At 43.4% G+C, this 27,523-nt stretch overlaps 2 protein-coding genes across 2 annotated transcripts; one reads left to right on the forward strand and one right to left on the reverse strand.

Moving 5' to 3' along the window:
- Positions 1–304: 304 nt before the first annotated feature.
- Positions 305–15,779, forward strand: TMEM179 (transmembrane protein 179). The gene is made up of 4 exons (XM_021528918.3): positions 305–835; positions 4,675–4,812; positions 6,206–6,284; positions 7,224–15,779. The coding sequence occupies exons 1-4, from the start codon at positions 534–536 to the stop codon at positions 7,401–7,403; spliced, it is 699 nt and encodes a 232-aa protein (XP_021384593.1). The 5' UTR covers positions 305–533; the 3' UTR covers positions 7,404–15,779.
- Positions 15,780–19,577: 3,798 nt separating this feature from the next.
- Positions 19,578–26,929, reverse strand: C6H14orf180 (chromosome 6 C14orf180 homolog). Its single transcript, XM_077783762.1, has 4 exons — positions 26,843–26,929; positions 24,436–24,562; positions 22,658–22,684; positions 19,578–19,920 (listed from the first exon to the last, which is right to left on the reverse strand). The coding sequence occupies exons 1-4, from the start codon at positions 26,927–26,929 to the stop codon at positions 19,718–19,720; spliced, it is 444 nt and encodes a 147-aa protein (XP_077639888.1). The 3' UTR covers positions 19,578–19,717.
- Positions 26,930–27,523: the final 594 nt, after the last annotated feature.

Here is a 27,523-nt window from a genome sequence, read left to right on the forward strand (position 1 = left end):
CTGCTGGTTTTGGGTATTTGTGTGTGTGTGTGTGATGGCAGTCAACAGGGGTGACATCGGTGTTCTGTGTCATCAGGGGCATTCCCCACCGGCAGTCCCCAGCCCTGTTGGATATTGATTTAACTCCCTGGGCGCCAGGGCGTAGTGGCAGCCAGATTTTCCCCAAGAGGGATACCCCACAACAGCTCTTCCCCTCTCCTCTCCCCTCTTCCCCTACAAGCCCTGAAGCCATTCCCAGGGGCAGCTCGGGCTGCGGGAGAGGGAAAATCCTTGTCCAGAGGAGGCATCGGACCGCACTGCATTGCATTGCATTGCACTGCGCATCCTCCCTCCCTCCTTCCCTCCCCACCGCCTACTGCTGCAGCCTCCCTTCCTCCCTCCATCCCTCCATCCTCCCATCGCTCCCTTGCGTCTCCCACTCCTGCATCCCTCTCTTCTACATCCCTCCTCCCGCATCCCCCCGTCCCTCCCGCATCCCTCTCTCCGCCCCTCCCTCCTTCCCTCCCTCCCTCTGCCTGCGCAGAGCCGCGGACATGGCGCTCAGCAATTTCCTCTTCGCTCAGTGCATCTGCTATTTCCTGGCCTTTCTCTTCAGCTTCATCGTGGTGGTGCCACTCTCCGAGAATGGCAACGACTTCCACGGCCGCTGCCTGCTCTTCACCGAGGGCATGTGGCTCAACGCCAACCTGACGGTGGAGCGGCAGCGCTTCACGGTGCAGGAGTGGGGGCCTGAGGCCGCTTGCCGCTTTAGCATCTTCACCGGGCTCCTCTCCCTGCTGCTGGCCACAGTGCAGGCCTGGAGGACCCTCTTCTTCCTCTGCAAAGGGCACGAGGAGTAAGTATCCCTGGGGATCAGCCCATCCCTTCCACGGGCTGGGTGGGCTTTGCACCACCCAGGTCATCGGGCTCCCCAGAGGGGTTTGGGGACAGGGGGTGTATGGCCCGTGTCTGGCTGCACGCCCTGCAGGCACTCCCCCAGCTCTTCCAGGGCCCTCTCCGGAGGATGCTCCTGTGGGGTGGGGGGTCAGACCCTCTGCCGTGCACCCACTGCCCTTTGGCAGACTTGGTGCAGCGTGGCTGCAGTGGCCATGGAAGGATTTGGGGGCTCTGGGGTGATGCTGGAGGCTGGGGCTCCCAGGTGCCTGTTGACCATGGTCCCACTGCACATCCGTGCCAAAGAAGGCCCTCCCCAGGTGTGCACTGGGTGTGTGAAAAACCTTGAAACAACATGGTTGTGTGTGGGGGGCCAGAAGGTTGGTGACCCCCCTCTATTTTTTGTGCTGGATTTGCTGTGTACATGGCAGCTATTGCAGACAGCAGCTATTGCTTGGTTACGACATGAGAGCGACGCTGAGTGCTCCTGCAGCAGCTCAGGGCAGCACTGACTGCTGGCTCCTGTGCTCAGACAGCCCAAGGGGCATCCTGGGGCAGCGTGGGGAAGGATTCCACAGCATCCCACCCCAGCAGGTGTAGTGAGAGGCTTGGTGGCCAGGCAGCAGCTCAGGAGCACTGTGATGTTCTGTGCTTGCCTCTCTGGTGGCCTGAGAGGACAGAGAGCCTGGTGCAGGTAACCCAGGTGCTGCAGGGCTGGGGCTGGACAATGCACTGGTGCCTGTCTAAACTAGGAAGATATTTTTCCCATGGTTTAGAAACCATGCCAAGGGTTGATCACTCCTGTCCAGGTCTATTTGGACTAGAGGTTTCTTGAGTAAGGGGCTGTTACATCTTGGTCTTGGTAACCCTGGAGATTGGGTAGCAGTGTTTTCTTTTGGCTCTTTCCAACCACTTTCAACCTGCCTAATACTCAAATATGCTGTAATAAATGTGGACCAGAAACTTATTCCATATTAAAAGTGTGTACCTTGCACTAAATACAACCACATCCTTCTCAATATCTTTGAGTCCAACTTCCTTGGGTGATCCAGTATCTGTAGAGGGTTAGCTGAATCTTAATGCTTTGCAGGTCACAGCTAGCTAATTTTTAGAAGAAATCATCAACAAAAACCCTGTAATGGTGACATTTGGATTAGATGTTAGGCCTGCTTTCAAAAGTGGCTGTTAACTTCAAAACTGTTGGGCAGGCTACTGAAAAGTGTCCCTTTGGAGCTCCTTCAGGCCCTTTGGGAGTTGTATGACACTGCTCATAGTTGCTCCAGGAAAGAAAGGCAGAAGGCTGTGGGGTGATGGGAGCAAAGATGGAGCAAGTTGAGATGATGAGATAACCACAACATGCCAAGATGCTTGGGAACAGCAGTTTCTTGGTAAGGTCTGTCCTGTTCCACATCAGCCACCGTATGAAAAGCAGGCAGAGCTCACGCTGTCCTGATTTTAGACAGCCATTTGTTAACAGTTCAAATGGGTGCAAAAGCATTTCTGTTTGGATGGAGAGATAATTGTGAGCTCCGCACTACACATGATAATTTTCTGTTCTGATTAGAGGTAGTTTAGGAATGTCAGAAATGATGATCCTGTTGAGGAGGGTCACTGCTACTGGACCAGCTCCAGGCTGAGCCAGCTGAGGCAGTCAGGGTTAGTTATCACCCTCTGCATCTTTCATGTACAATGATTTGAATGATTGCTGACAGATACATACGATTGCTAAAAATACCTTAAAAGGGTCTCAGCACCCCTTGCCTCAGCAGCCTGGGGCTCTTCAGCTCAGCTGAAGGGTAGAAGTATAACTCAGGTACTTCATTGCTAGGATTGCAAAGAAACTTTAAGAGTAAACATTCATTGCTAAAGGGCATTCACTCAATCTGCAATGCATAGCTTGAAGGTCTTATCTGAGGAGGAAAAATCAGGTGATCTAGAGAGCCAAAGAAGCAGTTTTCTGTCAGGATGCCCTGGCATCAGTGGTGGTTTCTCTTGCCAGAGGCAAATCAAGTGCAAAGCTGAGCCCTGCTTTGTCAATGGAAGGCCAGATCCTGGACCATGGAACCTCTCTTGCTCCAGGGTACAAAATAGAGGGAGAACTGGAGATCCTGGGCTGTGATGGCCCACTGAAAAGTCCTGGCAACTGCTCCTTTTCTGGAGCTGTTACTAATTCTGGTTCCAGGTCTGTTTTATTCTGTGAACAGCTCAGGTCTTTTCTGCCTCTCAGGCCAGCACACCATGCTAAGGTGCACAGTATCTGACTTTGGCAACATTTGGGATGAAATCCAGTCTAGGTGTAAAATCAGGGTGAAGAACATGCAAAAATCTGGTATCTCATAGGAGCTCTCACTGTATGGGTTACCCCAGCTCACCCCAAATCAGAGGTGAGCTGATCTACTTCACCAAGCCCAGCTAACCCAGAGCAGGATTCAGCTTATTGCTCATCCAGAGGTCAGGTGTCCTGGCATCCAGCACTCATTACACTCTATAGGGGCACTTCTTGAAGGTGGTTTATTTCACTTTTTCCATCAGTCTTGGGGTGGGACAACTGTCAGTTTGGAGAGAACCTAGACAGTCTCTCTAAAGCCACATCAACCCAGGAGAAAACAGCCTAACTCTGCTGATAACTGCTTCCTCATCTCATTTTAAAAAAGTTCTCCTGAGATCAAAAATGTATCATGTATAATCTGTAGAAACTAGGATTGTCCAGCCCAGAACCTTCCAGGACTCAAACACTTATTTAAAGAACCTCTTGGCTTTTCATTTAATGAGAAACCAGGGAAAATAAGTGAGTGAGGGTTTTTTTTCTTTCTCTGGGGTGAGTAGATTCATTCTATCACCAGCACAATGAGTGGCACTGGTGAGAAATTTGTCATATTCATCTTTACCACACACTCTGGATAGGATGACCTGCCTCCTGGAGCTGCCAGTCTTTCTCCAACCTGGAGCAGATGTCCAGTTTTCACATAATGTGACATTCCAAGGTGTCCTATTCTAAACAGCCACTTAGAGCAGTTTCAAGTAGAGAAGGGCTTTGCCAGATGACTGGGATTAGAAACTTTTCACAGCTAGAATTCAGGTGAGGAGTTAAAGAGTGAAAATGAGTGAGCGATTCCATGGCCTTATGGGAAATGCCTAAGCATCCCACCCATCCCACTCCAAACACTGCCCGTGCTGAGGGCAGGCCCTGGTGGGGCAGATTTAATGGGGTTGAGGTAAATTGATATTCAGCTGGCAGACATAGCATACTGACACCAAAGCCAGAGAAATCCCGGGAGAAGCTGGCCTGCTCTGCAAATTGCCCATAAAACTGAGATTCGTGTCCTGTGATGGCACGGCCTTGTGTTACATTGCTTATAATGATTATAGCTATCAGTTCCGTGTTTTTTATTTTTAGTTTTCCTCTTCTAAGCAATTTTTGTTCCAATTATCACTTAAGTCATGAAATAATTTTAGCTGCAGTTACTACATAATTTGAGCTAATAACATTTATTTTAACAATGGTGATTTTCATCATTACAGCTAATGAAAGCCACATTGTGTATGAACAATCACCACACATTATATAAAGTCACATCTTCATATGGTTAAAAAAGAAATCAAAATCAAAAGCATTTGGAAGTGAAGGTCCAGTGACTCAAAATCAAGTCCATAGTATTTCAATGTATTAGGTGTTCTTAATTAAAGATGTGTTTTAAATGGAAACTGGTATCTTTGTACCTACTCTGTGCTGCTTACAGAGACTGCTGATGTTGTGTTTCAGCTGTTTATGAGTTACATTTTTCTTCCCTTTTATTACAGCTCTTTCTTTTACGCCTTCCTGAATCTGCTGATCAGCGCCTTTGTGGTGTTCATCACATTTATTGCCAGCACTATAGTGAGTGTAGGATTTAACATGTGGTGTGATGCAATTACTGAAAAAGGAAGCATGCCAAATAGGTTAGTATTGAAGAATACATTTTATTCCTTTTATTTTTTTCATATAGGCACACTTGAACTGTGGTGTTACAAAGTGTAGCTATTACACACAATGTGAGAAAGAGGGAAAAGGCATCTGTAATATGAAAATCCAGAGTTTTTTTCATGTGTAAGAAAACAAAGTAAATCAAACTTCTTTTTGTTTCTTTATTTAGAAGCCCACAAAGAAAAGTGTGTTTCTATTGTATTTTGTGGTCATGATCACATGAAAAGAAATTCATTATGTTAAAATTTTTTATTTCCAAAGGAATGCTAGATTTAGGGATTTTCTAAGAATGGCGGGGGTGCGGCTTTGTGAGCAGGGCAGGGGTCTGGGGGCCAGGGCTCCTGGCTTGCAGTCCTGGTTCTGCCTTCAAGCCACTGTGTGGCACCTGGCAAGTCACTTATCCTGCCTGTGCCACAACTCATCATCAGGCAAAACATTTGGCGTAGAGTTCCTTGCCTTGTAGTGATGCTGTGGATGCCCTGAGAGCCACAGAATGGAAAGCACTTTGTAAATGCAAAGTACAGATGGCTGATGCTTTGTTACAGCCACAAAATTTACAGCTCCTAAAATGTGCCACTGTGTCCCATGATGCTTATGCTCCTTATAGGAAACATGATAAGTCGAGGAAGACTTGCTCCTGTCAAACAAATAATGATGAAAAGAGGAAAATGTGACATTTTATGTCATATGATACTGAATAAATGTACTACTTAAAGCATACATTTATGTTGCACATTGTCATATGTTGTAAAATGCCATAGTGAATGTTCTGTTTAGGGCTGCAACGATTAATCGAATTACTCGAATATTCGGTTAAAAATTCAATTACAAAAAGCATCTAATCGAATATTCGGGTAAGAACCCGAGATGACCGACAGCACTGAAAAGGAGAGAGAAGAGGCTGCAGAAATCAACCAAGATGTAGAATGACAACCTCAAAATCCTGGGATATTTTTCACACCAATAATGGTCCAAGTTATTTGTAAAATCTGTAGGCAGCCCCTATCTTATCATCAGAGTACCATGTCCTTGCTGGAGCATCTGAAACAAAAACACAATTCCATCTTCTGAGGCTTTTCCTGATGAAGTCAAAAGGTAACAGAGGATATACACTTTGTTTCATTGAGGGGTGAAACAGCCAACCTGGGGTGATGCCAGGGGCAAATCTGTGGGAGGTGAGGGGGCGTTGGGAAAGAGGGGTTTAAGACAACCTGATGATTGCAATAACTTAATTATCCCTTGACAGAATATGCCATTGTGACTGTTCAAAATACATTTAATATGTTGTTTCATTTTATATTTGGTTTACCTAGAATCTCTTAAATTTTCTTCTTTTGTTTTTCCCTTTCCAAATGCCTTTTCGGGTAGCTGTGAAGAATTGCAGGATATAGATCTTGAGCTGAACTTGGAAAACTCTGCTTTCTATGACCAATTTGCTATTGCGCAGGTAGGTCAGACTAAGTCATGGTTCTATTACAGTTAATTTGCCATTTGCTTATTGACTTGGGATTGTTGGAGCTGAACTACCATTCTCAGAAATCAATGGGAATGTTTCCACTGACTTCAGTAAGTGCTGAATCAGAATGATAGTGATGGGCACATTTGCCTTTTAAATTCAAAATAGACAGTTTCGAATACAGATATGTCAAAGCCTCACCTTACCAGTGATCTTGTTAATCATGATAGAAAACTCATTGTTCATCCAAAGGATGAGATCTGCAAAAGTTGCAGCACTCCAGTGTCCTGGATCTGTTAATTACTGTTCAAAATAGTTTCTGACCTGCACCACGTTGTGGGGTTTCTAGTTTTGCCTTCCTTGACTTTGACTGAGATCAGTCAAGGTATGTAAATATCAGACCATTGAAAAGAATCAAAGATTAATTAATTCAGATAGGGCTGTTTTCTGATGAGTCCATGAGAATTAGACCTCTAAGGCTGTCAGATCGTTCCATTGAACATTCTAGCTCTAAGTCAATGATCAGAGTCAGTGAACACTGGGACATGAGCACATACTAATTTTGCAGGGATGAGAGGTCCATCCCTGCATGGCTGCAGCCTTACAAAGGCTTATGCTTGTTCCACATGGAAAGAGGCATTAGCCTGCCTGGAACACTCCTTGAAGGCTTGTGCCTCTTGGGCGCAAGCAAAGTTTTTGTCTTTGTTGCCAACTTTGGTATCTAGATGCCCAGCTCAGGCATAACTGCATTTAGGAAAGAAATATGCCATAAAAGTGACTCCTTTATATGAAGAACCAAGCCCTCCCTGGATTTAGCTTGGCGTGACTGTGTGGGTTTTGGTCCAGAGGAGGTTTGCATAACCACCTGGACAGCTGACTTTGTTTTTACAATACTGTCCTGACCTCTTTATGATTTCTTTTCTTCTCCAGTTTGGTCTCTGGGCTGCCTGGCTGACTTGGCTGGCAATTACCATTCTGGCTTTCCTGAAGGTCTATCACAACTACAGACAGGAGGATCTGCTAGATAGCCTGATCCATGAGAAGGAGCTGCTGCTAGGAAGATCCCCTTCACGATCCTCTTTGCAAGATGACAAAAGTGGCATGATCTAAAGTGTAAGCAAATTTCCAGGGCTGGATCTAGATTTTATTATTCAGTAATGTGAGCTGAAGCTGAGTCAGGGTATTGAGTGTGTGAGACCTTTTCTTTTCCTGAAATGAAATGCAATTGTGAATCACTCACTTCCCCCATGAGAAATTGCTGGCAGAAATACTGATATTAGGATAAAGAGAATGAACTGCCCTATGTGCCTGTGGCACAGCAAACTTTCTGTCCTGTGCAGGCAAAATTTGTAACCTGCCCTTGTCAGCAGAGCTCCCATGTGCCATCGCTGGCTTTTGCCACAGGGGCCATTTCTGAGAACTGAGCTGGCAAGCCCAGGCTACAACATCCAGGCTATTTCTTCAAACTATTCTTCAAAATAGTTGTAACTGGAGCTGCTTTCAGTCCTTCTCCTCCCTTTTGCCAATGAAGCTGCCCCTGTTCTGTCTATTCTGGGAAGCTGCAGCTCTGGTTTGGGTGCAGGCTGTCACTGTCTCTGCTTTTGCTGTGTATGGATGCAGTGCTGGTGAACACATTGCTCCTGCTCTGATTTTATTCAAAACATAGAGACCTGTGTTCCAGACTTGATATTTAATATTGGACAGTGTTAATGAGTTCCATGAAACCCGTGTATTATTATAGCACCTGCCAAATACTGTGTATAATATGGAAGGATGATGGAGAACATTTGTGGTTTTGTTTCTTCTTAGATTTTGGCATAACCAGCATTTATTATGTCTCCTAAAGTGAAGTGTAGCTAGAAATTGCTGAAGCTTGCATACTAATAAATTAAGCTGAATAGATAGTATTAATGCTTGTGCATTTATAAATGTAACTTGGTCCCTAACATTGTATACTATTCTGTTTTGAATATTAGAATTTATTTGTGATATTTATTTCATATAGGATATGAAAAATTACTTTAAGCATTTGCATTGTCGGTTCTATATATAAGCACAGGCAGGAGTTAAAACAGCTGAGCTATTTTATAGGTAGTGCAGTGCTGAATGTGTCCATTCTCTCCACTCATGGGCAGGAGTTCCAGGGCAGGTGAATTTTGCTGTGAAAAGGAAGAATAATTGCTATTTACACAAAGCTCACTGGTGACTGTGTTGTTGCTTTCAGTATTGCTTGGCCAGTGCTTCAACAAATGAGGTGGATTGTTGAGATTAGAGGTAGCTCTGATAATTAAGAAGAGTCACTCAGAGGTGTGTGGGATTTGCATGGCAGAGTAGTAAAGCTGTACTAGGATTAAGCATTTATCCCTAGGTACACATTGCACAGAAGACCTCAAATCAGCAGAAAACTTAGGCAAACAACTAAGTTTGGACTGAAGATTTTTTGGGAATATGCTGACTCTGGCTTTGGTACCTGTGTTTGAGTTGAGACTGAATTTATTGCAACAGAAGTGCAAACCACACAGGATTATATGACCTGGTAAATCAGAATGAGGGGAGAGAGGACAGCAGCCTTCTACCACATCAGAGCTCAAGCCTGGGGTTAGCACAACAATGCAGATTTACTGTTGTCTTCTAGGGACTCTCTGATGCTTAGTTAAATACCAGTTTAAGCATTTCATTGAAACAGAATTTGATGTCATGAAAAATCCCTCAATTATTAAGCATTTTAAGGCATAAAATCTGACATTGTATTTAACTGCCAAAATGTTCTCATAGGTTTAGAGAAAAAGCCCTCCATGGGCCCTAAGCAGTAAGCCAGCCATGTGAACATTGATTATAACTCCAGCTGGCCACACTTCTCTGTAGAGAGGCCTTGTTCTTCAGCATGATTTCTGCCCACAAGAGAATTCAATTCATTTGACAGCTTTGCACCAGTGGCTTTTTTTTTGTAGTTGGAAGTTGACATCTGAGGAGTACGCCTGGAGAGGGAATCAGAGATCAAGTTAATTAATGCCAACTTAAAATTCAGAAATCAGGACTGTCAGAGTGCCTTTTTAAAAATTCTTTTGGTCTAATAGTTTGGATATTAAGAAAAGTCTCTTCACTGAAAGGGTTGTCAAGTACTGGAACAGGCTGCCCAGGGAAGTGGTGGAATCACCATCCCTGGGTGTATTTAAAAGAAAGGTAGATATGGCACTGAGGGACAAGGTTTAGTGGTGGCCTTTGCAGTGCCAGGTTAATGGTTTGACTGGATGATCCTAGAGGTCTTTTTCAACCTAAATTACTCTGTCTCTAGTAGGAGATATACTCTTTCTAGTACCTGAGTCCATTGCCAGGGAATGACCTTCTTTATACCGTGAAAAAGAGTTTGGGTCTTATAAGTTAGCCTATTTCCCCAGTTTCTCCAGTTGTAAAAGGCAGTCTCACTTTCAGTCAGCAGTGATGTCTCTTCCCACAAATTACTTCAGTGCATGCCTTACTCCTTGTGTGGAACCGTGATGCTGCTTTGTATAATATATTTTATGTATATGCCAAGTCAGGCTGAGGCTGAAGTGACATGTGGGTTGGGACCACTGTTCCTGGTGTTGCCTGAGGGTTTGGAGAGCCCTGAGGCAGCAGATAACAAGTGTCTGCTTGTGGTTCTTGCTCTGAGGTAGGTACCAGAGCCCAAGCTTTGTCTCTGGTTCTGAAAGAGAGGATGCTGCTTCTGGGCGAGGCTCTCTGGAGCTCATGCTCTCTTCTACCTCTCCTGTCTCAAGGTCTTTTTCCTCCTTTCCACTTCCATGAGAAGCAGCAAACACTAGTCCTGGGTTTGGAGTTGCTATGCAAAATGATAAAAGGTTGAAGCTCTTTTGTGAGTCCCATGTGAATGGGAGTGTTTTTCACAGCTTTCCCATGTCAATCTGCTTTTCACAGCTTCCCTGCCTTGGCCAGGTGGGGTGAGGCTGGTAATCCCTTGCAAGCATCAGTGATGCTTAAAAGCAAAGCTGTTTTTGGTGGAAGCCCCTGTGTGAGTCAGAAGGCAGAGCATGGAGTGAGCAGCTCTCTGGCTGACCCATGGGGAGGGAGGGTATCCTGCAACTCCCAGGTTTTGGACACACTTGGTGTTTATTTGCACTAGGTTTTCTGCAACCTCTTTTCCTAAAGCTTAGGCACTCAGGCCAAGCTGGTGATGCCAAGCTGGAAATGTGTTAGAATTGTGGTATAATTTATGCACACATAAATACCTACCTGTGCTCTCTCTCATGCACTTCTCTATTTTGTACATTTCTGATGTCTAATTTTAGTCATCCATTGCCAACCAGCACATCATGGGGCTGAGTCAAATTTTGCATTTCTGTGACATTTCAGTACCTTTAATTTGCCATGTCCAAAGGCAATGTCTGGGAACACTCTAGCAAGAGTTGTATTCAAAGAACTAGAACACTGTGTGGTACTTATACTTGTATTTATTTATTTATTTATTTATTTATTTATTGTCACATGGTGCAAGGGGAGAAAGCTTTGTGGCCTTTCCAAGGCACTGGGCTGTTGCCACACCATTATTCTGTTGTACCAAATATATTCTCTGGCTACCATCTGTGGCTGGATTCCCCACCAATGCCCAACCAGCAGTCCTCATTGAGCTAGAAGAATCTAATCTCACAAGTGTCATCTGAGCTTTTAGATCAATATTTATTTGTCACACTACAACACGAAATAGCTCACACATGGACACGAGATGCAAAAGAAGGAAGAAAAGAACCAAAAGAGAGACTTTATATTTTGATTCTGCAATATATACAATTTCAAAAGTGACAGTGGATTGGAGGATGAAATTGTCACCTCTCCAACCACACTGGCCAAACCCAACAGTCCATCAATTCTCTCCACCCACAAAGAAGAATGTAAAACAATCACTGTTCATATGAACAGTGAGAGAAAGTTCCAGTAGAAATATGTAAACACCAGAAGGCATAGAAAACTTTCAGAAGAACTTTAAATCTCTCAAAATAACAGGGTGACATTTATTATTATTTTTTATAATGGAGAAACAATTGCAGCCATCTTTTGGAACAGAATTTCCTTATGAGTGCATTCATGCTCAAATCATCTTATACCACTAACTCATAAGGCATCTTTCAACTAGGAAATTTCAGGGAGAATCACAAAAATAAGAGCATGATGATTAACTGCAATACCTTAAGGACACATTTGTACTATAGCAGTTATTCTATGGTCCCTTAAAAAAGGAGGTGTTATAATAACCAGTGATTGATGATTGAATGTACAGACCTTGTCATGAAAACATTCTCTGTGTATGTACAATGCACACAAATAAATGCCAGTTCCACTGCTCTTCTGTGATGTGGATATAGGCTCTTCTCTAAACAATCAGCTTCAGCTGAAGTAGTTGTTAGAATGCTTTAAATTTCTACACTAGCTTTTACTTAGCACTGGGACCTGTGCAATGACAATTATGATACCCAGTTATGATTCCCAGAGGTGGAATTGATGTGGGCAGAGTAGGAAAGCACTGGCCAATGCATAACCTGCCAAAGGCTGAGATGAGTTTCTCATGTGGGTTTGCAGGTGTTTTAATTCCTCCCTTTTATCTGAATACTGTCCTGCTGCTGCCCTAAATGAATCCAGTTAGGAACAGAGTCAGATTTCCCTTCAAGGCCTTCACTCCCCAGTATGGAACACTGCTGATTTAACCTAGGTAGTGTTCAGGATGGAAGCAGAGGTGCAAGGAAGTGGAGCTCACACTTCACAGTCATGTTGCACACAAACCTGCTATTGGGTGGACGTGGGTTTTGTCATCTCCCTTTTCCAAAGCCTTCTCTCTTATATTGCATGTAAAATCACTTTTAGCATTTAAATTATAACTTAAGCAAAAATCCAGACAGCAATTTATACTGGAAAGACTGACAGTATTTTGTGGAAAACCAATCTGGATTATGACAAAACTTTGGGGTTTCTTTCTTTATCAATGGCCCAAGTATCCGTGAGCAAATGAGCATCCTGGCTGTGTCCAGATCCTAAATCTGTGCCTCAGACCACTTCCTTTGCGGGTGGAAACAGCCCATTTTTATCTCTCGGAAAGTTTGCTTTGGAGACCACAAATATCCTTTTCTTCTGCTTAGGGAATCTGGTAAGAGAGGAAGGCTTTACCTGCAGTGACAAAATGCTCATGTAACTTCATAAGCACAGAAACTGGTTAAAAACTATTTCTGTTAATGGCACTAGTGCCTTGAAGTACATTTCTATTTTTGTCCTCCATAAGGAAGAAAACTATCCTGAGTTTACTTCAGTACTCACATATATGCACCTAAATTTTTGTTTATTTTTAATGGATTTTTAAAAAATTACAAAATTCAACTCAGTGATGCATGATGTTGAGAACTGCATAGAAAAGAGCACTTTGATGCTCTCTTGATGTAGAAGAGAACTGCACTCTCTCAGAAAAACTATCATTTGTTTCTGAGCAAAGAGAAGGTTAGAACAGAATTTATTTAAGATATATCAAGTACTGCTTTATTTCAGTGCAGGCACTTTATGAATAATGTTTTTCCATCCTGTTGTTGGGAAGAGTATTAGCAAAGCCATGCTTTCTCTTTAGTTTTTTTTTTGTCCATGCCAAAGAGTGTAAATGAACTGCTGTTGTAAACACAGATTAATGTGAATGTATTCACCCATGTGCTTAAAGATCTTTACCTCTCACAGCTATTTTAACTTCTTGAACTGTTATTGCACACAGTAGACAAAAAAACCTGAATCCATGTGAGAGTCTTAATCCTATTTCCATATACAGCTAAAGGATTTAATGCTTAACTTGCTATAAAATCCTCATTGCTAAAAAACGGGCATAAGTACCTGAGAAGTGCTGTGTGAATAGAACTTTGCATTGGTCAAATAATGATATAATTTTGGTTTGGGATTTTTTAATTTATTTTTTTTCTCACCAAAATGAAAAGACAGCAATGTAATGCATTAGACATGAAAGGTCATCCTCGGTCCCCCTTGAATCGTCCTGCTGGAGCTCTTCTACTCGGCTTGAAATTCCTAAATAACAATTATTTAGCATGCTGGCTCTGGTGTTTAGCAAGGAGATAAACTACTTGGAAGCAAGACCTGCTCACTGAAATAGCTGGAATTTTTTGTATGTGGTAGAAACCCAATGTGAGAAGGTTTTGTTCCCCCTTGCCACTCAATTGTGTTGTAAAGTGAGGGTTGAGCCAACCTGCCAGGAGGTGAAAATGGTGATTTGTAAGTACTGTTGTTATCTTGGATGATTTCCCACACAAGTGAGTAAACTGTCCTGAGACTAAACTACTCTTCATCTCCTCCTTATTTTCTCCTTGTTTCCCCCTAGAACTGGGCAAATTTGACTCCACTGTGGATACAGACTCTGAAGTGTATTAATGAATGTGAGAAAAATTGCAGTCTCTGTGGAAAATGTTGTCAAGAAATTAAGGAAAGCAGTCAAGGATTTTCCCTGTTCTCATTCAGCCTCTCTGGATTGTGCCACTGAACCCTTCCCTTTACATAAACCAGGCCTGATTTGGGTGATCTGTTGCTCTGGGAGGTTTCCAAGGCTGGTGCCACCAGTCTCTCCAGGAGCCTGGTGGAGTTAAATGAGTGCTATGTTAAACCATAAAAAACTGAAAACTGTCATGGTATCTCACATTACACAGTCCAGAACTCTTCACTCCGTCTCTCCTGCAGCAGAGAGAATTATTTCTCCCAATTAACAATGTGAAGTCCAGCAGTCTGTGTCTGAAGCACAGCACATCTTCCTGGAACACACGGGATCAGGGCTGCATCAGCTAATCCATTTCACTTTCTAGGCTGCTGCAGCATTTTAATTGTGGTTGTTGAAACAGGGTCCAGCATTTCACTTCATAAGCTGCTGGCAGCCTCTTTGTTGAGCCACATTCTTTGAGAGCAGCAGGCAGTCCCTGTGCTCAGTGGTGCTGAGAAGCTCTGTACTCAACAGAACCCTTCCGTGGGGGGACCACTCTGCTGGGGCCCACAGCCAGTACAGGCTGCTGGTATCAGAGCAATTCTGGTCAAATACACTCTAATTAAAATAGCCCAGGCTACACTACTGAGAAATCAATATATTGTGGTCTGAAGTACACTCCAGAGAGGTTTTTGAATGTTTATAAACAAAACAAAAATAACAAAACACCCCAACAGTTCCACTGAAGTTTCCTCCCTCTGCATCCTTTAATCTTCGAAAACATTCCTGCAGACTTCAGAGAGGATTTTATTGCTATCAAGCTGATTGGGTCTTATTTCTCACATCCCTTCCTAACAGAGACGAGGACAGCTGAGGTGTGCAGGACAGTGGCATCAGTCTGAACAGAAATAGGTCATGAGGAGTCGGTGCATTTCCCCTGAGGGATTTCAGCTTTTGGGCTGTGATATGAGGGAGTGGCATTGACACCAATTTCAGCCTCTGCTTGGCCTGCTCATGTGGCCTCACAAATTGCAGAGCATCCTCTTGAAACATGTGCTGATCTAAAGATGGCTTCTGGAGAGAGCCACCAGTGCCAGCTGTGCAGGAATGTGGTGTAAAGGTGCTGACATTGCCCCCAGATTTGGAGGAGAGCAGATCCAGATACCCTTTGTCCAGGGCAGCTCTTGACTTGCCTGGGGAAGGAAAGACTGTTCCCAAATCTCTGTAGAGTTGGCATTTATGAGAGTAGCTCATTAGCACTCATAGTTTAAAAGGTTTAGTGGTTTTGTGTGGTACCACCTGCAAAGATCTGAAGCAGATCTTTCTTGCTTGTGAGTCAGTGCAGAGCCTGAAAGCATTTCAGGCTCTCTGAAATATGTGTCTTCTGATGTATGTATTCATTCATACTGTCTCTTACAGCCACCTGGGAAAAGCTTTATAAGAGTCTAGATTATCTACTCTTTTCTTTCTTTTTTTTTTTTTTTTTTTTTAATGCTGCTTAAGAGGTTCCTACAGCAGGTATTTGGGGAAAAAACAGAACACTTTTTCATAATTTGTTTAACCACTGACAGCAGTTGAGGAGCAGATCCCTCACCAGTGTACATAGATTATCCTGTGAGCAGCCACGCTGGTCCACACAAGCTGAGGGTAGAGCCTGGCCTGTTTTGAATATTATCTGTTTATTTGTATGGTCTTTTGTAGTGTAATGACTGCTTTAATTGCATGTGTTTGACAAAACCAGAAAGGGAGTGAGGTTTATTATTGTTTTGATACAGTCTTAAAGAGAAGCTTTTTACTAGCATTTTAATACAGCCCTTTGTAAACACTCAGCAAAGAAAAATGCTGAATCCAATCCTTTTGCTAGTGCAGTCACTGAGTTTCCTGTGGCTTTAGTAGGAGCTGGACTGGGTTCAGTGTATGTGGTACACTCCAGCATTACTGATAACGAGTTAATGTGTTTTATATATTGATGCTTTTTGCTGAACAGTGCATCGGCTTTTTATGATTTGGTGAAATATAAAAATAAATTATTTGAAAATCAATGTTTCTGTGCCTGTTCTTTGAAGGTGAGTTTAAATTGTTACAATATAAGGTAAAAAAAAATGTTCTCAAAGTCAGTGGTAGAGTCTTTGTTCTCATTCCCCAGCTTCCCCATGCCACAGCTGGTGTAGTTAAAGGTATGCCCAGCCATCCTCAGCTGCCTGATCCTTTTGGTATCCTCTTCCAGCAGTTCACCCTAATGCCACTGGGGACAAGGAGAAAATGGCCCTGTGTCCACACGCAGCTGGTTTGTTACCAAATGTAGGGTGACACCACAGGCTGCATGGACAGGCCATTTTTCTAAATGCCAGCTGGTTCATTTTCTTCGTGTAGCATCAGTATTTCTCTTCAGAAATGAGCATAAAGGTTCTCAACAGCTATCTTGGAGCAAAGAATTAATAAGAAACACTATTATCGTCTAGGTTCCTGAGTTATTCCTTGGGGGCAGCTGGTAATACCCTTTTTATAGTCACAAGCTTCCAGCTCTTCTGCTTGCTTCTAAGTGGCAAAAGGCAGAAATGACAATTACAATTGCTGCTATGGGCTCATTTTCAGACTATCAGGGTTGGAGACATGAAGGGAAGGAAGGGGACTTGAGCCAATCTTTGGAACTGCCTTTCACTGGTGCTAATGCTGAGTGCATCAAAAGGTTAATGCAAAACCATCCAGTGTCATCTCTCTATGTCTTTTTCTATCTCCTCTAATCATATGGGTATGGACACTCCTGCTGCTGCTATCAGGTGCTGTCCATGTGCCTGAAGAGGGTGTTGGCAGCTGCCCTCCATCCGTTCACACTGCAGGAATGTGCTGAACACTGTCAAAACAACACTTACCCTTCTGTTGTGGTCTGCTTATTTCTGCTGTGTGTTGGTTACATACTCACTGCATCAGGGAATTTAAGCAGCACTTCTACCCTTAGGGGCTGCCATTAGTCCATTGTCATGCACAGAGCTGCTGCTCTCCCCTTTGCCTCCTGCCACCCCAGACACTGCTCCTGGGATGCTCCTACCCACTGGCTGCTTCAAAAACTGTACCCGGGTCCTGTCCTGCATCCCTCCCTCTTTCAGACCTTTATATCTAAAACACAGCCATTTCCAAGCTTCATTATGCAATTGCCCAGAGCTGGTTGGCTGCAGCACTTTTGGCTTCTGAAGCAATTCACCAAGTGGCCTCCAGTGTGAATTCAGGTGAGCATCTCCACTTTGTGCAATAAATTATGTATTCTCTCTCTCCTTTGTACCCCTCTTGGGAAATTCTCAGGAGTTGTACTGAAGGCAAATATTGCCCAGCATGGCCAGCAAGGGGATTATTACCCAACACAGATGATTTAATGTAACTTTAGAGATCCAAACTCATAAAGGTGTCACACCCAGGAGAAACACTGTTGAACGAGAATAAGGAGAAATCACATCCAGCTCATGGTGGTGAAGATAAAGCTGTGATGGCTAAAAAATGAAGGGGCAGAGAGGGAAAAGTGGTTGTGGGTGTTTAAGCAGTATGGATGAATGGAAAAAGCAGTTCAGTGTGAGAAGGAAATAAAAGAAGTAAGTCCACAGTGAAATTGTGCAGCAGCAAAGAAATGCAGGCCCAGGAGCTGGAATTTTTTCTCCTATTCCCAGTCATGTTATTCACCCACTTCATTCACTCTCACATGCAATGGCTTTCTTAGCTTCAGTTACAAGCTGCCACTGCTCTGCCAGAAATAGGTTTTAGCTTTTATTTATTTCAAATCTTCTGGCTTGGAGGCAATTTTGATTTGCCTTTCTGCTGCCTGCCAAGTATCTGACTGACCACAGTAAACAATTCTGACCCAGGAGACCTTGTAAAGCCATGGTGAGACCTCAGCAGTGGTCTCAAGATAACTCGAGTGCTGCCTTTTCCCATGCCCAAAACACTCCCAAACACAGCCAACACAAAGGCCAAAAATAGCTGTTCCTCTGCTAAATATCCTTAACAGCCCAGATGTGATAGCAGTTCTCACTCACACCAATAAATTGTGCCCCAAGAAGAGGAATGTGGACATTTTCCTTTTATAGCAGGCTCAGTGTGAAGGTGGTCCTCTGTCCATCCCCTGGGAGCTGTGCAGGAGGCTGAGCATGTCTGGTCTTCACACCACCTCCACATTTCCCTCACAGTCCTAAGAGGAATCAGCCCAGAGACCAAAAAGAAACACCACTGATTTGCCAAAGAGTCTCAACCTGGACATTAAAATAATCACGAACATTTGTAATACGCAAACAGAAATCAAAATTACCCCATTGCCTCAAGCAGGTACCAATCTAAACCTTTTCCCCAGAGATTCATCAGCACACAGATTTAAAACCATTCTTCTTTATTACCTAAAGAGCAGGGCTGAGGCAGGGGAGAAGGGAGGGAAGCAGTGCTGGAGCCACCCTCTGAGCTGGGGTTCCTGAGTGATCTGCACACAGCCCCTGAGCCCAGCCCTGCTCCTGCTGCTTCCCAGGCCAGCTCCTGCCCAGTGCCTGCCTGAGGCTTTCACAGCTCAGGACAGGCAGAAGAGGAGCCACTGAAGGCACTTCTTTCTGTCTTGGGCTGCAATTTTTCTAACTTGTTTTCAGTCAAGCCGCTTCCTCCTCCTGAGAGAAGATTGCACATTGTGTTCCTGTTTATCCTCTCCTGGTTTAAGTTCTTGGGCTGCTTGGGAGAAGGTTGCTGGGGCAGATGTATGACCCTCTTTTTAAAAAAACAATTAGAAATAAAGCACCATTTTTTTCTTTTTGATGGTTGCAATGACAGGGGGAATATAAACCAAGGTCTTGCAGACATCTCTTAATCTTCTCTGCAGTGTTTTTCCCCCTCTTTTTTCCCCCTTTTTCTTTTACTTACAGGTTCTGATGTCAATCTTACCATACAAAATAATCCCAAGCACACTTTAGGTGCTAGCTGAGCAGAATCTAAAATCTAAAAAGCTGGTTGTGCTGATTCTTTGAAGCTCATGAACTTGCAGTCATTTGTTCTCCTCTCAGAAACCCAGAGCATCGTTTCACATGATCTCCATTAAAAGGATTCCTTTCAGAGAAATGCATAGTATGGTGGGGCAATGATAAAGGAACTATGCATCCAACACCTTCCTAAGCAGTCCATATTATCATGATATAAGGCCTTGAATTCTCAGGCATAGCCTCTGTCTGAATACAATCACTGTCATAAATCTTGCATGTCAGCCTGTGGGGTTTATGGACTGAATCAAACCCAGATGATTAAACTACTGTTTTGATGATTAACCTGGCTTTCAATGATGCTATTTATTATGTTAGGCAAATAAACTATTTTCTGTTTAAATGAGTTTCCATGTTCTTTTCCACACCTGGGAGTCAAGTGAAGCATTAAGAACCAGCTTTTGCCCATGGATGAAAGAAATGTGCGAAAGGAAATAAGAAAGCCATTTGCTGGGATTTTACTAATAATCATTTCAGGTGTACAGCAGCTTGCCAAGCATTTGGCCACCAGAGCAGTGTCTGTGCAATAGCTCAGCTTTATTTTAACCTTTGCAGAGTAATTCTTAGGAGACTTGAGGAGAAAGATGGTTTGGTATCAAAAGCCTTGACCTGAGACTCACAAGACTTTTCTTCCAAGTTTGCTGCTGCCTGCACAGATCAATGCATTTCTCTCTCTCCTTTTCCTCCTCATATCAGCAGCTTGTTAATTCTGGGTGACAAAATCTAGATACTTGTTTGCTGTTCAGGGTGATGAAGAGTGAGCTTGGGACCTCAAGGCGTTAGTATGAATGTTCACTGATGTGAGACAAAGAAAAACAGCAAAGAAGGAAAAAGGAGAACAAGTGTTTGCTGGATGGTGCACAGCAGGGGTGATTTTCTTGCTCTTTGAGGTGGATGCTCATGTATTCCTTGCCTGTGGCTGCAGTAGGCTGGGAGCTTTGCACTGATGTTTTTTAGCAGTGTCAGGCTGGAGGACAGTGCTACTGCCTCAGAAACCAAGTCCAGCACCTCTGAGCGACATGTCTTATATGAAGAAAGAAGATGACAAGTTGGGATTGAAATTCCTCTAGGACTGTGACATCTTGCTTCATGCTGGTGTAGTAGAGACTCACAGCAAGGATCAGCACTACACAAAACAAGAGCCACAGGAGCACAGGTAATCCAGATGATGTCCTGTCATCTGCTGAACAGTGATGAGAAGAAAAAAAAAAAAGAAAGCAGCATTATTTTAGTGCCATCTTAAATAATTCCCAAATTTGATCCCCTGCTGATGCCTTTGTCCCAGTTTTGTGGCAGCAGCAGGGTACAGAGGGCTCTGATGGTGAGCACTTCTGTAGGGATCAGTTAAATGATAGTGAGTCACATCTCCTGATGGAAGGTGGTGAGTATAAAAGATATCATCTAATGGAGAATTGAAAGAGTTTAATTATATACAATAAGAACAGGATTAGCATAGCTAATGCATGATCTCAACTTCCCCTACAGCAATTATTTTTTATACCTTTACCCTAAATGTTAAGTTGAATACTAGGAGAATATGAAGCTACTCGGTCTAATTATTTAATGTTCACAAATGCTCCATAAAAGAGAGAAGCTGTAGATTTCTGGTAAGTCAGCTTGTTTGGGACTCCTGCTAATTATGGGAAGAACCCAAACATGGCTCCATTAACAAAGAGACATGTTCAGAGAGCTCTGGCAATCTGAACCACTCTCAGGGTGCTATGTGTGCTAATTACACCAGAACATCCTCTGCACTTGCTCATCAGCAAGAGGATACTGTAAAGATTTTTCTTGCCTTCAAAATCTTTTTCCAGCACGTTTAAAGTGCCGCAGGTGGGGCACAGCACAGGTGTGGAAATCAGAGGGCTGCATTCAGCTTGCAGCCCTGTGTCCCAGCCCTTGCCTGTGTGTATCCATCCCTGGCCTTGGGGATGCAGTTTTATTCAGACCTGGCTGCTCTGTCTGGCTGCGTGGCCATTACACAGCCGGCACTATTTCACAAAGCACTTAGAGTATTAAACATGCAGTATAAAGCCAAATTCATGCCTGAATAAAACCCATAGTGTGCAGCTATTTTCCTGCCATATGCACATAATCAATAAGGAGATAAAAATGTGGAGTGTATTATTATGGGTAAAGGGCCAACATTAGCTGTAACATATTTAAATTAGCTTCTACTCCGAGCCCTGGAATACACACCAGTCAATTAAACTGTCATACAGATGTACAGAGAGGAAGGTAAAAGTCATAAAACCAAGCCAGAAACACATAATAATGTATCAAAAAGTGTATGGGGAAAAGGTAAAATGTTAATAGGCAGTCATTTTATAGCTAACCAGAAACCAAATCAATGTCCCATAATAGATCTGAGTGAATTATTTGCAGCAAGTAATTTATTCATTTGAATTTAGCCCTTCTTTCTGTTTTCAAATTCTCCATGTGCAGACTTCAGATTTTATACATTTGTTTATTTGGCATTATTCAATGAAGGGTTGATATGAAGGTGTTTAGCCAGGGAATTGCTCACCACTTTCTGGTTTTGCAGAGATCTGTGAGTTGGGAGTTGGTGTTTCCCTTGTGAGATTTCCCACACCATGGGCTACAGCTCTGGCTGGGTGCCCCACCTGCCTTTTCCAACGTGAGGCTTGGCTGATGAGCACTCATGGGAGCAGGGAAACCTTCCTGTGGAAGCTGAGCAGCTTTTCACATCAACCCTTTTACATGAAGTCCTTGTAAGCTGTTCCAACTTTTAGAAAGCTACTTTCCATGTGAAATTTCTGGGTGAACTCAAATGTAAAAATGTACTTTCCTTATATCCTCTCAGTTATGAAATATGTTCTATCCATAAACAGAAAAAAATAACACAGAAGGGTAATTCCACCTGCAAAATTGTGATGAGCTGTGCTCACAACAGCTTCAGCCCATCATTGCATTTAGAAGTTGAAAATCAAATTTGCTTCTCTAGATTACAATTAGAAGTTTAATGCTTAAATTTGTTAGTTAAATTGCTTGCTGGAAGAGAACAGACCTGTGCTCAGTCTTATGGCAACTCATCTGAGAAAAGCACTGGACCTGAGTACAGGAGATTTTGTCTCAGTTCCTGCCTTGTGAACACATTTCCACCATGCCCTGAAGAATATTTGACCTTTGCTTTTCCACTGAACCCTTTTCTGGCTGTAGTATCCTGTTTCTAGCCCAGTAACAACCATATATGATTGTTCCATTGTCATGAGATTACAGCCCCTCTTTCTGGACAAGAGCAATAGCTGAGGGATATGGGGACATCTGCCTGAGAGGCTTTTTGGCCTCCCAAAACTACAGCTCTGTGTGTCTATATACACATGTGTGTAGGTACCCCTCTCCCCTTCACTGCACTGCCTACAGCAGGGGCTGCAGGTTGCCCCTGAAATTATCACATCATCAGAATATCTAGATACACTCATTTCCTTGGGGGTCTGTGGGGTTGCCAGGCCTCAAACAAAAAACAGAAAAAACTGATTATTTTTATTATTTCTACCCTGCTGTCAGCATATAAATGAATTGTCTCTTCCCCTCATACAAAACTCAGCAGGGAGAACTATTGTTTAGCTTGGGGTGCTTTCTTTGCATATCTTAGTGAGAAACCTGTACCTATTCTAATGCCATAAAATATATTCATTATATTTAAATTAAAAATAGCTTCAGGGATTTAATTTTTGTTTCCACTATTAGTCTTACTAGATGTCTTGTTTAAAATTGCACCAGACCTCATCAGCACCTTGTGCTGCTTATGCTGAGAAGAAAAAGCAACAACCACTGACAACACAAACTGCTGTGTATATGGAGGGTATATTTGCACAGTGCATCCCCCCAGCTGCAAAAACAAACTCAGGTTAATGCTATGGATGGCTTACAGTTATAATGTGAAAAATTCTACTTACCCACTACGTAGTCACAGCAGGAAATTACTAGAAAACAAAATGAAAATGTTCTTACTTGCTTGGAAAGGTCTCTTGGCAGCAGGTGAACAAGAAAAACCAGAACCAAGCAGTGTCTATGAAACTGCCTGTCACCTTGGAGATGCTGGGCAACCTCTTACACCACTTTTGGCTCTGGATGAGGACCTACTCAATCCATGCAAACATGCAGATGCAGGTGCACTTCAGGAAAGTGAGGAAAAATTATTGTGTGTGAGAATTCAGAGGAAGGATTGCTGCTGCTGCAGGAAAGTCAGGAAACAGCTGTGCTGGAACCCCTCCCTATTCCACATAATTCATAGAAAGGAAAGGATTTGGACCAGCAGGCTGAAAGAATGAAAGTTAAGAAAGCACTGTCAGACTAACTTTCATTTCAAAAATATCCTGGAAATGAGTCTGCATGGCAGCCAGGGCCCAGACAAAAACCAGGATGAAAAGTCCTTGATTGGATATGGAAAAAATACGGTGGTGCCAGAAACCTTTATTTTACCAGCCCTAATGTGAGTAATGTGTGGACAAACAGCAAATAATCTAAATCACAGACTGTTTGCAACACAGAATACCAGTTATGGGTTGGAATGTTCCTGATGTCTCCATGAAAAAGAGTCAGAGCCTTCTCCATGCTTGCAGCTCCCTGCAGGAGTTCCAGCATGGCTTTGCAGAAGTCAGAGCCAGTGGGAGACCAGCCTGGTCTCCTGGGCTGGACTGACTGCAGGATTTCCAGTGCTGGTGTGGGGCATGGACTCTGGCAGAGAGCTGAGGGAGTTATTTGTGCCCATCAGAATCCTGCTCTAGAGCAGTCAGATGAGCTTTGAGGAATTTAAGTCTGACTCACTGAGTCTTTCCAGGAGTTCAGTTTTGGTGGGAAAGCCCAGGCCATGTCAACAAGCTTATCAAGAAACAGCTTCCCCTTCATGCATCAGGAGGCATCCCAAACAATGTATTGCCAAACAAATGAGAGTTCTGTTTATAGACACAGCAGATGCCAAGCCTTATTTTCAGAAGCTGTAGCATCCAAACAGGTGGCTGACATAGAAATTTTACCATTCTGCCACCTGTGTTCTGACCAACTGACATATCAAACCCATATAATTTTAGTTCCCTACCAATAAATACAATTTTCTTGGTTGGATGGGTTTGGGAAAGTCAGTAGGTAACACCAGTTATTATTTGGTATGGCATACAGCACACACAGAAGTGCAAGCTGGATCCTTGTGCCAGATCTCTGCTGAAGGTCAACTCCCAGTTGACCTACTTGCAATATTTTGGCTCATGAATGAAAAGACCAGAGGTTTTGTTAGCTGTGTCAGTCACTGGGTGTCTCTGTTGGCAGAAGTTATTACATCCTGGCTGCTAGGCTCAGACCCCTGCTGTTGTACTCTGTGGCATCTTAGTTACCCACAGTGACATAATTGTGTTTAAATGTGGTCTGAGTGGAAACATTGCTCTGGGGAAGCCCTGGGGCCCAGCCAGACCCGTGGTGTACAATGACCCCTGTGGGGGCTGACTCAGGAGTCACTGGGACAGCAGCTGAGGGTGAGGCAGGAGCTTGTCCATCCCAGGGCAGGCAGGCAAATGGACCAGATGCAGCTCTGCAGAGCACAGAGCAAAAATCATCCACCCTCTGCCCTGTGCTGAGCTGAAAATCACAAATTATCAGAGGGGGAAGCTGATCTGTACAGACAGAGTGGATGTTAAAAGCTAGAAAGGCCATGCCAAAATTCCTGATAACTTGGGCGTACCATGTTCAATGACTTCTTCTGGCTCACGAAATCGAACCCTTCTCTCTGCTCTCCTCTTTTCCCCCACAGCTTGGTCCACAGGTGGCCTTTTCCTCAGTATGGAAGGAGGATAGCTGCTGTCATCTGTCTAAAGAGTTGATCAAAACACAAAACACATGACCATTCCAACAGGGTGAAGTATCTGTGTGAACTATTGATCTTTGGTGGATGTGTCCCTCGAAGGACACGACATGTAGCACGTCTGCTTGGGCACAGCCAGACCACTGCAATATTTACAGCCAAACAAAAGGCATATTCCTACATTGCCACAGATCTGCAGTACTCTAAATGTGCATTCTCAGGGAAAAGGATAGGTAGGGCAATGGACAGCAAAATGTTCAGAAAGGATTTCTCTAAATTGTAACAAATATTTGCTGAAGGTGGCTGCTCAACAGCCTTGGGCTGTTCTTGGAAGAACATAAATGTGATATGAAATATATGAACCATATCATTTGGAGCACCTTTGAAATGTTCTGAGCTAAGCAGTTCCATTCAGAATGCAGCGTTACTGTTTAAAAAACTGGGACTGTACAGCTGACTTGGGCTTGGACACTCCTGATGGGTACAAAAAGGTAATTTATTTACATTTCAATATGACAATTATGCTGTTGCTCTGGTTTTTGCTTGGAAACCACATTTAGTCTTTGACAACAGGATCATAATGCTGTGGATTCTTTGAAATGACAAGAAACAGAGCTGCAATAACAGTAATAACTCACTGTTCTGCATGGGAATGCTCCCACAGCCAGCTGCCCAAAGTAATCCAAAGAACCTTGATTCAGACACCCACTGTCCTCTGGCAGTAGAGAGCAGATGGTAATTTTTCTGCTTGTCAAAGTGAGAGGTAGAGATTCTTAACATTTTATTTCTGACTGAAATAACCTTCTCTAGATTTTTCCATCTCTCCCCTCTGTTCCACTGCTAGATAAAGGTTATTATTTCTTCTGGATTTCTCTCTGCTCCCTTCCCCCACCCCGCCTTGTTTGCTGTTCCCCCACTCAGTGATTGCATTCTCCTTACTTCAATTCTTCTCCTTGCTTTAATCTTTCTATGCCTCAATTATCTAATTTTGTCCTTTTTTGGACCCAAATGCCATTGCCTTGACTTTTCTAGTTGGATGCTTTCCCCATGCTCAACATTTCACACACCCACTCCTTGGACTGCAGAAACAGGATTAGGTTCCATTGACTGCAATGTGGGGGTGTCAGACCCCAGAGCAAGGGGGATAAATAGGTTTTCTTATACATCACATTCTGGATAACCTCATAAGACATATAACATAGCCAGCAGGAACTGCTGTGGGGTGAGGAATGTCTTCAGCTTTGATCCCTTCTCCTGAGAGATTCATAAAACCAATCTCAGCACTGATAAGGATGCTTTCTCTGATCCTGGGATCATATCACCTGTGTTCATACTGGGGACAGTGTGTGTTGGAGCTCTGAGTTTTTCATTCAGCAGCTAAGAAGCTGGAAGCCCCATTCAGGTTAGGGAAAACCTAGATTTCACTTCTTTCTGAATCCAAAGAAATACAAAATTGCATCTTATATACATGCTCTCATCGTCAGGGTTATGGTGCACACACAGGAGCAGGGAATCTCAGTCTCTGCCACTGGAGCTGTCTTGTTTGGCCTTGAATAATTAAATATTCATTGAGCTAAAGAAAGAAAGAAAGAATGACTTTACAGCCTCGTGTTTGGGCACTCCCTTGGGGGTGGCAGAAGTCTGCTCCTATCCTTGCTCCAATGAATACTTAATATGTAATACTTAAATATTCATTGGAGCGGTCACTGGGAGCAGGGTCTCTCATCTACCAGGTGAACACCCCAATCCCTCTGCAACAGCCACACACACACTTACTCACATAATGAATATTTGATTATTCTGTGTAAAATGAAACAGGTTTAGGGAGACACAGCCTAGCTCAGGCCGGGGGTGGTTATAGCTATAAGGGCTTCTCCTGTGGCACAACCAAGGAAACTGAACCTTATCTTTGAAGAGATTTATAACTCCACGTGCAGCTGTTGCCCCATATGAGCTTTTCCAAACACTTAGCAGGGACAACACATCAGAAGAGAAAAACATTGAACTGCCCGGTTGGATAACACCCAGCCAAGGAAGACCTTAAAAAGGAAGTGATTTCATGATATTCACTAGAGTTTATTAACTTACAGAAATCAAAGCTCCACAGTGTCAGAACGAACAAAGCACTGTCCCCTCAGACAGAAATCTGGTGTTAACATACTGTGACAAAGCTGGAAACCTACCAAAGTGATAGCTGGGAAATTGTATGACCCTAAAAACAACCCATTTGTAACAAGCTCCAGGCACTGGACGCAGGGACTTCATCACCCATGAGAAGATTACTTACCTGCAGCTCTTTGGCACTAGGATCAGAAAGTGAGGCTGGACATATTTGGGACATGTACTCTGGATGCCAACATGAAGCCTCCCACATGAAGCTTTGGATGGAAAACCTCTTGCCCAGAAAATGAGAAGCACCAGGGAAAAGCGTCCGGAGACCCCCGAGCAGCGGGGACGGAGCCGGCAGCGGAGGACGAGGAGTGGAAAGAAGAGTTTGTGCCCTTCGTACCAGGGCTGCTGTGGGAAGGATGAGATGTACTCAGGAGCCAAAAATAGCACCCAGTGATAATACTGGCTGTGCAGCTGGAAGCAGGGCTGTTCTGGCAGCAGAAGGGAGCCTGAATGGAGCAAGTCACAGATAAACACCTACGTATTTGTTCTGCGTGAATGTGAAGCTGGGGGTGGATTTTTAACAGCGATTGCTGCGTTTCTGTGATCATGTTGGTTTCCATTCCGGAATCCATTCCCAGTCACAAAAATCTTGCAAGTGGGATGGCTTTTAATGCTTCTTCCATTCAAAATATGTGGGTAAAGTCATCAGCAAATTATATAAATATAGTGGGATGACAAATATCTCCCTCCAGAACAGTTATGGCCTCACTTTATATGTTTTACAAATTAAATCTATTATTATAGCAATAAAGTGGGATTTAAACACTTGACATTTCTACTCATATTCTAATAAGAT

This window comes from Lonchura striata, chromosome 6, assembly GCF_046129695.1.
Source record: "Lonchura striata isolate bLonStr1 chromosome 6, bLonStr1.mat, whole genome shotgun sequence".
In the NCBI taxonomy this organism is placed as follows: Eukaryota; Metazoa; Chordata; class Aves; order Passeriformes; family Estrildidae; genus Lonchura; species Lonchura striata.